Source organism: Galeopterus variegatus, unplaced genomic scaffold, assembly GCF_000696425.1.
Source record: "Galeopterus variegatus unplaced genomic scaffold, G_variegatus-3.0.2 Scaffold171, whole genome shotgun sequence".
Taxonomy (NCBI): domain Eukaryota; kingdom Metazoa; phylum Chordata; class Mammalia; order Dermoptera; family Cynocephalidae; genus Galeopterus; species Galeopterus variegatus.
In genome coordinates, this window is record NW_007726282.1 from 133,994 (window position 1) to 145,247 (window position 11,254).

The 11,254-nt window shown below is 51.6% G+C and overlaps 1 protein-coding gene and 1 long non-coding RNA gene across 4 annotated transcripts in view; one reads left to right on the plus strand and one right to left on the minus strand.

Annotated features, from left to right (window-relative positions):
• The first annotated feature begins 3,594 nt into the window (after positions 1-3,594).
• LOC103611044 lies at positions 3,595-5,176 on the plus strand. Its single transcript, XR_552270.1, has 2 exons — positions 3,595-4,245; positions 4,834-5,176. It is a non-coding gene; the product is annotated as an uncharacterized LOC103611044 (long non-coding RNA).
• A 2,559-nt stretch (positions 5,177-7,735) lies between these two features.
• Positions 7,736-11,254, minus strand: part of ILF3 (interleukin enhancer binding factor 3, 90kDa) — a 33,959-nt gene continuing 30,440 nt past the window's right edge. For 2 of the 3 annotated variants that reach the window (XM_008595095.1, XM_008595089.1), the window contains 3 exons: positions 10,220-10,585; positions 8,907-9,032; positions 8,169-8,401 (listed from right to left, as the gene is read on the minus strand). In XM_008595095.1, coding sequence (XP_008593317.1) covers positions 8,265-8,401; positions 8,907-9,032; positions 10,220-10,585 — 629 coding nt within the window. In that variant the 3' untranslated portion in view covers positions 8,169-8,264. Of the gene's footprint in view, positions 8,402-8,906; positions 9,033-10,219; positions 10,586-11,254 lie in introns of all 3 variants that reach the window. The other variant, XM_008563011.1, reaches the window with a different exon arrangement.

Below are 11,254 nucleotides of genomic sequence, written 5' to 3' on the forward strand. Positions count from 1 at the left end.
CGTGTTGCGCCCTCACCGCGCTCACCCAGTGAGCGGGAACCGGTCTCCACATGGGATCTGAACCCTCGTCAGGAGCGCCGCCGTGCTCCCAAGCGGCGCACTCTCCAGTGCGCCACCGGGCCGGCACAACAAGCAAATTTAAAAATTATTGCTGCTGTTGTTTCATATTGGATGTATTAATTTAGATATACTAATGGGGTTTTTTTGTTTCTTGTAGAAGCTTCAGTATTGTCATTATAAAATAATGGAGTTTCTGAACTGTCATTTTCCACTTGTCATGGATTGTTAACTCTTGGAATTGTGCAAACAATGTCCCAAAACCTTACGACTTACTCTAATACATTTCATATCAATTCTTTTAATTCAATGGCAAAAAGAAGGTGTGGGAGAAACTGCTGGTTGTCCTTCCACATGTATTCCACTAGCAAAATTATATTCTATCATACCTACCCCCTGTGACTTGCTTTATGTTACTTATGGTTATACTTCTAAGAGTCTCTTGTGTTGTGTGCAGTTGTAATCTGTTCATTTCTTCTGTAAACCAATATAAAAGTATGTACTGCTATAAATATATCACAATGAATTTATCCATTCTCCAGTCAATGGACTTGTGGACTTTTCAGTATTTTGTTTGTTTGTATCTGTTTGTCTTTTTCCTACCATAAACAATACTGCCCACAAACATTCATGTACACATCTCCTTGTACACCTCTGCAAAAATCCCAGGAATAAAACTGCTGGACTCTAGACCTGGTGGGTATTCAACTATACAAAGTGGGACCACCTTTTTTCTTTCTTTTGTTCTTCCTTCTTTCCTTTCTTCCTATTTTGGCAGCTGGCTGGTACAGGGATCGAACCCTGGACCTTGGTGTTATTAGCACCACGCTTTAACCAACTGAGCTGACTGGCCAGCCTTGACAACCTATTGTCAATGTGATTACACCAGCTGATACAAAGCAGGGTAGAAAAGCTCTCTTTATGTCTCATTTTTTGCCAGCTCTTGGAATTTTTATTTTTAATTTTATTTATTATTTTTTATTTTTTTACAGGATGACCAGTAAAGGGATCTTAACCCTTGACTTGGTGTTGTCAGCAACACGCTCTCCCAAGTGAGCTAACCGGCCATCCCTATATAGGGATCTGAACCCGTGGCCTTGGTGTTATCAGCACCACACTCTCCCAAGTGAGCCATAGGCTGGCCCTTCTTGGTATTTTTAGATCTCTTAACTTTTGCCAAACAGGTCTGTGTGAAATGGCATCTTATCGGGGTTTTAATTTGTATTGCCTTGATTGTAACTGAGGTTGAACATCTTTTCAGCTGTTTGAGCCATTTACTAACATCTCTTATTACGCAACTTAGGTGATTTCGCAGCAAAATTCAACATGGTTGTAAAGCTCAGCACTTCTTTTAATTTACTGTTTTGAAGTTTTATATTTTATTTATTTTTCATGTGGACCAACATACAAAAGGGTGGTCTTTGGAGGGTGTGACTACAATTTTTTTTTGGGGGGGGTGGCTGTCTGGTGTAAGAATCAAACCCTGGACCTTGGCGTTATCAGCACCACATTCTAACCAATACAGGATTCTTCACTGAAATGTATTTTCCTATGACTGGCCAGTTGGCTCAGTTGGTTAGAATGTAGCCTTATCCGGCCCGTGGCTCACTCTGGGGGGGTGGCTGTCTGGTGTAAGAATCAAACCCTGGACCTTTGCGTTATCAGCACCACATTCTAACCAATACAGGATTCTTCACTGAAATGTATTTTTCTATGACTGGCCAGTTGGCTCAGTTGGTTAGAATGTAGCCTTATCCGGCCCGTGGCTCACTCGGTAGAGTGCGGTGCTGATCTCACCAGGGCCACGGGTTCGGATCCTATGTAGGGATGGCCGGTTTGCTCACTGGCTGGGCGTGGTGCTGACAGCACCAAGCCAAGGGTTGAGATCCCCTTACCGGTCATCTTTAAAAAAAAAAAAAAAAAAAAGAATGTAGCCTTATAACACCAAGGTGACAGGTTCAGATCCCTGTACCAGCCAGCTGCAAAAAGAAACAGAAATGTACTTTTCTGTTTTATGCACTTTCCCCTATTTTTAATATTTTGCATTTTATTTATTTATTGCTGGCCAGTACAGGTATTGAACCCTGGACCTTGGTGTTATCGGCATCATGCTCTAACCAACTGAGCTAACTGAACAGCTTCATATTTTAAAATGTAGAAAAATTAAGTAAGTGTAAAAGGCAAACAAACTCCCACCCCATTTACCCAATTTCCGCCTCAGACTTTCCCTGTAGTCTCTTTTATTAGATTCTTGTGTCCTTCTAGGATTTCTTCATGCGAACAGAAGCAAATACAAATTGGATTAAGGGTTGCCTGGATTTGCTCTTCTGAAACTGCTACATCCCCTGCTTTTTCTTTATTTCTTTATTTATTTTTTTATTTTTTTGGCTACCTAACACCAAACTCCCTTTGCTCAACCCTGTGACTAGGGAATATCGTGTCTGTTGACAGAATTTGCCATTGCCAGATACTTTCCACCTGGGCAGCCAGACAACACAAGGCTCTGGTTCTGTCAATCACAATTTGGATCAAAGGCCAATGACAAGAAACAGGCTCCTGGGCTATAATCCATTAGGGACCAGGGTTGGAGGCAACTACATCCAAGCTACAGGGATTAATGGAAATAAGAATGCTTCACGTCAAAACTTAAGACATGCAATTGAAGCTACACCCAGGGAAACGTATAGGGGGTAGCAAATCTGATGTACAGCCACAATGATCCTTGCAGAGCCAGCTATGGTCTTTGCATGCAGTCATTTACTGTGACAAAGGTTTCTTCACTGGGCTATTTCTCAAGTGGGCTTGGGTATACCACTCCTGGCTGTGTAGACCCCAGTTCTGGTTCTCTACCCCTCCTGGAGATCTCTGTGTCACCTGACATTCTTTATTACATGTTGTTCAAACACAGACAAAAGTAATGAGAGTTGCGTAATGAACGCCTTGTACTCAGGAAGAGCTTTAACAATTATCAACACATGGCCAATCTACTCATTTAAGAAAAACAACACAGTTTATTAGTGGCTGGCCAGTATGGGGATCTGAACCCTTGACTTCGGTGTTATAACACTGAGCTTTAACCAACTGAGATAACGGTCCAACCCTTGGTTTTCTCATCTTTGAAATGGTACTCTGGGTCACTGTGAAAATGCACAGGGCATAGGACACAGTAAGTACCCCAAAACATTCATGAATATACATCCAAGAAACGTTTATGAGCTACCACTCTGTGCCAGGCACTGTTCTCACTCCTGGCAACACAACAGTGAACAAGAGACAAAAATTTATGCCTTCGAAGAGTGAACAAAGATAAATAAGTAAAACGTACATGTCACAAGGTGATAAGTGTGGGGAAATAAGAGGGCAGGGGAGAATAGAAGGAGTTGGGAGATGACTATTTTAAGTAGAGAGTCAAGACCCGGCTACTGATGAGCTACTTGAATTGAGGCTTGAAAAGATGAGGGAGAAGCCATGCCGAGATCTGAGATTATTCAGGTCAGTGGAGACAGTAAGAGAAAAGGCCCAGGTCAGGGAATATGCCTGGATTGTTCTGAATTGTTTGTAGTGCAGGGAGGTCGGTGTAGCTGGAGGGATTGAGAGGAGGGGAGCAAGAGATGGAGGGAAGTGACAGTGCGAGGTCTTGCAAGGCCCTGTGATCCGAGGCAAGGACTTTGGCTTTTCCCAGAGCTAGATAGGAAGGTAAGGCTTTCTTATAGGAGGTTGGAGGGAAGTGAGCTCTACAACCAACAGATAAACTGGAGGGTGGGGAGGAAGCAGCGGAGGCCCAGGGGCACCTGCTTCTCAGCGTTGGCGCTGCTCAGCCAGGAAGGCTGGGGCGCCCTGAGCCCGCCCCTTGAGGCAATGGGAGCGCGGCTTCAGCACGGCGGACAGCTCCGCGCACGTTGCCTGGAGACTAGAAAAGCGGTCGCCTCGGGGGCGGGGCCTGCGGAAGCATCCTATCAGAAGAGCTTGTTGACGGCGCAATGACAAAGCGGTCCTAGTTCACAGGGCCGGGACTCCCAGCGGCGGAGCCTAAGAGATTCTACTGAGGGCGGAGCTTGATCGGGCTCGGAAGGGGTGGTGCGCGCAGATCGGCCCAGGGGCGAGTAGGTTTGGAAGGCCTGGTGCTTGCGGAGGCTGGCCTGGCGCGGTTTCCGTGCACTTCGCAGGGAGGACTGAGCATCACCCCAGGTACGTGACCAAGATTAGGGGCCCTGAAATCCCCCAACCTTGTATTCTCTGGTATCGTCCGTGGCTACCCTGGGGAGCCCCCAAATGGGGAGCGAGGTGATTGGCCTTAGAGAGCGGGCACTGAGGTCCTGAATCCCAGGCTGGCCAGAGCAGGATTTCAGAGAACTGAGTGGGGAGTCCAGAATCTCCGGAAGAGTAAGGTTAGGGGTTTGGAACACCTCTAACGTTGAAATGGGATCCTTCAAGCCTTTAGAGGTCGGGAAGTCGTCACGGAAGCGTGGAGTATGTTTTCTGATCTATCCAACTGAGCTGTGGGGGCTGTCCCTCTGTGATATTCCCGCCTTCCAGAGCCCTGTGACAACCAGGCTGAGTTTAGATGCCAAATCTTGGAAGCAGCCAGCTGGGAAGACCTCTGGCCCATGACTTGCCATCTCAGGGGAATGACCTCCGTGGCCACCCCAGAGGTCACTCTCTGGACGGTCCTGCTTGTCTCCCCACAGAAGATTGGGGTGGGTCAGTGAATCTGGGCTCCTCTCCTTCCAAGGACATGTCTTTAAGGGACCCAGTTTTCAACCCTCTCATGTCCAGGAGCTATTCTCTTATCAAGTCCAGTGGACTCTGCCACCTAAATCACTGAACCTCAGCTCAGATGTTCCAGAACTTCATTCTCAGCTAGCCCTACTCTGCCACACCTGCTCTGCCCAACAGCCCAAAGAACTATTATGAAGCACAGATCAGCCTGCGGTTTTCCCAGCTCTCAATCCCTTTTATGGCTCACCATTGCCATCAGAATAAGGTTAGAACTCCTCTGCCTGGCTGTCAACACCCTGCATGCGGTGCTCCCCCCCACCACCCTCCAGCCATACATCTCACCACTCCCTCCTTTTGTATAAGTCCCACCCAATAAACACATGTTGAGTGAATGAAACAACCAAAGTCTAAGTCTCCCTTTATTCAGTGAACAGTTAGAGTGAGCACTGAAGCCTCCAATAAAGCTTGCTGCTGTTCCAGAGGTCTCAGGCCAATGTGAGAATCCCACCTGGAGACTGAATCCGGAGGCTGACACCCCATCTGCAGGGCGGCCAGGTCCTTTGAGCTGGGGCAGACCCTGACTGCACAAGAATGGTCAGTGGTCAGAGGAGTGGTATGTGGTTCCCCGCCAGGACAGAGGGTAATCTGGCAGCTGGGCTGACCCATGCAGCCCAGAGGGACAAGCAAGGCCCAAGTGGCTCCACTAAATCTAGAGATGGAAACCCTGGGTCTGTGCCCCTTATTGCTGGTCCTAGAAACATCCTTCCCTGGGATCAGCCCAATTCCCTGCCACGCCTGCCCCTCCCGACAATGTCATCTCAAACAACCACGCAGGTGTTTAGTTATGTGGTCCCTTTCCCCTCCTTCCCTCCAGAGTCCTCCTGAGCCCCCTGGCATGGTATGTGCCCAGTCCCTGGTCACTGACCCCCATGGCCTACCTATCAAGTACCCATCCTGTCCACTTGTGAGGAAGAGTGTGGGCCCCCTGTCCTTCCCACTGATATTCCTGGTGGCCTTGGTTGGTGACTGAAAGCCACAGGACACCATCCACCTGAACCAGGTTGGCTCAGGTGTCTCTTCACTGTAAGCCAGCTGTTGCCCACCTGTTGCTAGACCTTAGCAGAGGACCTCCCCCAGGTCGGATTTCTGGGTTGGGAAGACCACCAGCCTGGAGGCCTTCGTCAGCTTCAAATGTATGAAGTACCATTGCCAGGCCTTGTCTTTGCTCAAGGTGACAGCCACATCTTCCTGAACCCAGCCTCCTGGTGTAGCAGCTTCTGACGGCTGGGATACTGCCACTGGCCACCTGCACCACAGCACCATTGGCACCAGTGAGGCCCCCAAGTGGAGTTAGGGCACCAAAGGCACCGATCAGGAGCTGTCCCATTGGGACAGGTATTTGCCACTGATTCTCAGTGGGCGTGAATCCATTTCAACTGAGAACACAGATGCTCGTCTGGAGTCCAGAGGGGTCTGGCAAATGGGGCCAGGATGTTCCTCCCCATGGGTTTCTGAGTGCTGTGCCCGTATCATCTCGCCTCAAGCTCCAGAAACCAGTGATTTTGGATGAGTCTCTTTTTGGCCCAGACCCTGGATGTAACTGGTAGAGATGGATCAAAGTCACTTCCCATCAATGTCGGGGTTGGGGCCATCCCTCGGGACTGTCCTCATCCCTCTGTCACTGCTGCACTGGTGGGATGCCAGGGCACATCAGGTGAACTCGAACATTCGCATTGTGGGTGGTGCCGCCTCTTAGCTTGGCTTCACATGGCCACCTCTTCTTCCTGTCTCTCCCTGGGCTGGGCCACTTGGTACACAGGGCCTCCCCTGCTCCAGCAGAAAGAATTCCTCCAGTGTTTTCATTTTTAGCACAGACCCACTTTCTTTCACCTCTTCAAGAAGACAAATCTTCACCCTTCAAAAGCACACTTGATTTTCTGCATCAGCTGAGCAATTGAGTCGAGAATGGTTTTCACTTCTACCAATGGCCACGGTCCCCTGAACATGGGAGACTGAGCACGGCCTGCGGCTCAGGCCAGCAAGAGCACCCGGTCTGAGGGGTAGGGAAGCGGCTCCCAACCCTGCAGGAAGCTGTCAAGCTGAGGTCTCTGGAGAGGTGCGGTCCCAGCCTGGCAGGCAGGACTCTTTCCAGACAGGCTGAAGTGGGGCCTGGATAAAGGTCACTTTAGCGCTATCCCTGTAACCCCCACACCACTCTGCACAAAGCCAGAGCTGAGATGGGCCACCCTAGGGTGGGGTTTCTCCACCTCCATGCTGTTGACATTTTGGCATGGAGAGTTCTCTGTTGTGGGGCACTATTCTGTGCAGTATGGGATGTTCAGCAGCATCCTCTACCCACTGGATGCCAAGAGTACCCATGAGTTGGGGCAAATGTTCCCCAGGCATTGCAGAATTGCCCCAGGAGATAAAAATTGCCTCAAATTGAGAATCACTACTCTAGGGAAACCTGCTGGAGTAAAAAAACCTCCAGGCAATGGAAAAGAACCCCAATTCCCTACTTGGAGCCTCTGGGAGGCACAGACAGCCTTTGGCTGGGGTTACATAGTTTGCCCTTTTCAAACTGGGTTACGTGGACCCTATTGGGCCACTTAACTCCATGATCACATAAAGTTGCACTTAAAACTACACCAGAATTCACAGGGCAGAAAACAATGCATGCCTGAGTTTTGTGAGAACTGGAAGCCACCACAGGTAGCTCTGCAGACTGCCTGGAGCTGGGAGCCCATCAGGACACCAGGTCTGCAAGATCCCAGGGAACCAGTAGCTGGCACCAGCTGAGCTCAGAGTAAAGTTGTCAAGAGGCCTGGAGTTGGACTCTCTCTGGTGACCAGGGACCATCCTGCCATCCCCAACGCTGCTTTCCCTAGAGTGGGAACAGAGCAGAGGAACCTGCCCATCACATCGCTGGGGGGCCAGACACCCAGGCCTAAGACGGGCGCAGTTTTCTTTTTCTTTATTTGTCTACATTCAGCTTAATTCAGATGTACTGCCTGAATGATCCAGACATACAAAAAAACCCCACTCTTTCCCACTGGTTTTTAAAATAAAATCTTCACTTATAAAACTGAAACACTAAAGCATTAAAATACAGAAAGCTTGTTTAACTCACTTCACAAAAGCATGAACAGATGACGTATCCCTTCCGTCACTATTTATAGACAAACTGAGTTAACTCTGACACCAATCGTAAATGGACAGAGGGACACTGAACTGTAAGAACTCAAAAACTCTACCTCGACAAAGTGGTAATGGCAACTAACAAACCACTGAAGACACAGAGTCCCAAACACGGCTAAATATGGGTCACAGGACAGGCCACGGAGTGACTCCTGCACCTCACAACACGGCCACGTGGACGGGGTGGGGGCGGGGCCTGGTGGGCCGCTGACATGTTAACTGGTGCGTGAAACTGAATCTTCCAATGGGAGGAGTAAGTGCAGAAGGTTCGAGTCTTCACCCCCGGGGCTTTATCTGTACTGGTAGTTCATGCTGTGGTCTGCGTTTCGGCCATAGCCGCCCTGTGAGGACTGGTAAGAGCTGGGAGGGCCGCTGTAATTCTGGCCGGACCCGGGGGAGTTGTAGTTGGACTGTGATGAGTAGCCTCCTAGGAGAGAGAGGGGTGGTCAGAGGTGAGGGGCTTGGCACGTCAGCCCCTCAGCAGCATCCCCAGACGAGGGGCTAGAACTGAGAACGCAGGTGGGCAGCCTCACGGGCTCCTGCTCTGCCCTGTGCTAAGTGCCTCTCACACATCATCGGGACTGTCACCCATACCCTGTCCACTATGACACTGGCATCTGGGGGGTGGGTGGTGGTGACTTGCTCAGCCACAGAACTAGAGGCTGCCTGGACCTGCCATCCTAAACCACAGATCACAGCTTAAGATCACCCCTCTGTGTGACCCTCAGTGTCATCAGTATTTCTTCACGCAAGTACCAGTGTTTCAGAGGAAGGCAAATACTGGCACTCTGGCTTCTCCAGAAAAGCCTGGACAGCTGGTAGTGGCCCAAGCCTGTGTTCTCACAGGGCCCCACACAGAAGCCGGGGGGGCAGCTGCCATTACAGCCCCACTCACACTGCTGTGTCCCCCTCACGTCACCTGCGAGGCCCACCTTGTTTGCCTTGGTATGACGAGCTGCCCCCAGAACCTCCGCCGTAGCCCCCATGTGACCCTGGGTTGTACGACGAGCCACCTGAGCCGTAGCTGTTCCCTCCGCTGCGGCCTCCACTATTATAGTCTGAGGAAAAGAAGACAGGATGGTTACAGGGCCTTCGGACACATGCTACTGGGGCAATCCAAAGTCCTTATGGTGTGCCCCTGAATACAGCAGGCCCAAAACCCAGACCCTGGCCTTTGCAGATCTCCCTGTCTGCTTAAATTAGGCACATGCCAGCCCAACAACATCAGGGGGCAGCTGGAGCTATGCAAGCTCACTTTGCCCCAGGTCAGGCTGGTCACCATGTGTCCTGAAGCAGAGCTATCTCACCTTCCCCCCGCAGCTCCTCCCACCCAAGCTGTCCGGCAGAACTCAGGATCCGGGACTGAGAGCGTGCAACGCAGCCACCACATTCTCAGGCCCAAAGCCGAGAACGTCATGGCGAGGCCTCTGCTTCTGCTCACTAGGTTTGTCAACACACTACTCCACCAGAGATGGGATCGGNAGAAGACAGGATGGTTACAGGGCCTTCGGACACATGCTACTGGGGCAATCCAAAGTCCTTAGGGTGTGCCCCTGAATACAGCAGGCCCAAAACCCAGACCCTGGCCTTTGCAGATCTCCCTGTCTGCTTAAATTAGGCACATGCCAGCCCAACAACAATATCAGGGGGCAGCTGGAGCTATGCAAGCTCACTTTGCCCCAGGTCAGGCTGGTCACCATGTGTCCTGAAGCACAGCTATCTCACCTTCCCCCCGCAGCTCCTCCCACCCAAGCTGTCCGGCAGAACTCAGGATCCACATGGCCAGGCCAGGCCAGGCTACGGCTATGACTAACAGTGGCCTCCTCGCCTCTCACCCGGCATAGCTGAACCCAGGCACGCAGTACCCCAACCGGCTACGCCTGCACAGCCCAGCCTCGGCCAGTTGGGCCTGTGCCTGAAGTGGAGAGAGCTGGAGTAGGGAATAATTCAGGCTCTTTCACGGGCCAGAGACAACACTGTCTGCAGGGCCAGTCCTAGGAGGGCAGTTCGTATCCTCCAGCCTCCTGCACAGCCAGGGCCTCAGCTGCACCTGCCTGTGGAGACCGTGACAGGAAGGGAGTGGCAGAGACCCGGGCCACAGGGGGCTCTGCCAGCCAGATCTCCCTAATACCCACCCACAGCCAGCACCACCTGTCCTACCCCACTAGGTCCTGGGCTGGAGATCCAGGCTGTGCTGTGCTATGCTGTGCCCAGGCTCAGGATGTGGCCCTGGAAGGCAACTCACTGAATTTGCTCTCGTAGTTGTAGTCCGAGCCACCCCCGCCGCCCGGGGAGCTGTAGGAGTTGGAGTAGGAGGAGTAGCTGCCTTGTCCATGGTTATAGCCTTTCTGCTTGCCCTGTGGGGGGCCATAGTTGCTGTACTGGCTCTGGTTGTAGGACTGCTGTTGGCCTTGGTGGGACTGGTAGCCTGAGCCGTAGGAGGACTTCTGCTGGCCCCCATGGGGTTGCTTCTTCCCAGCGTGTTTTGGGGGCACTGGTGAGTTGTAGTTGTCACCTTGGTAGTAGGAGCCATAGCCGGAGGAGCCACCACCGCCCCCGCCGCCGCCACCACCGGTATTCCCAGAATGCCCTCCGTTGCTGTAGAACTGACCTAAACAGGGAGGCAGTGGGTCAGGCGCAGGATAGGGAGGACAGGGGCGGGGAGGGGAAGGGCAGGGCGCAGCCGTGGGCCCTGAAGGACGACCCGAGAGCCACTGCCCAGGCAGCATGGAAGAGGCAGGAGAGATGAGCTGTGGCTCCGGTCGTTCATGACAGCAGCCTGGTGCGGGCTGGCCCAGCCTTCAGCTCCACTCACCCATCGGCTGATGACAACAATGGATCTTTGCCAAGCAGCGGCACGACAGGAGCTTTGCAGCAAATGTCAACATTACAATGAGATGGGCTCCACGCTAGGGATGACATGACTAGCTGATAGCTACCCAGATGTCCCCAACGGTGACGGGAAAAGCAAAGCCCCAGAGAAGCAGCAGCCCACCCCCATTTTCCCCTGCTGTACTGGGAACAGGCTCAGCAGGCATAGGCCTGGGGGACCCCAGCCCAGGAGATGCTCTTTAGCGAGGCTACAAAAACTGTCACCATTCTGGGAAGACCAACTGGTCTGTGAATTTACTTGTGCGAACACGTGACTTAAGGAGTGAAGCAAGCCCCCAGGCTCACGGCAAGGGGGACTGGACAAGGCTGGGATCAGGATATCCAGGTAGCCCCCAGGTCCTGTCCTCGTTCTTAGCACAGCTGCCAGGTGCAGGCAGAACTGAGCAGC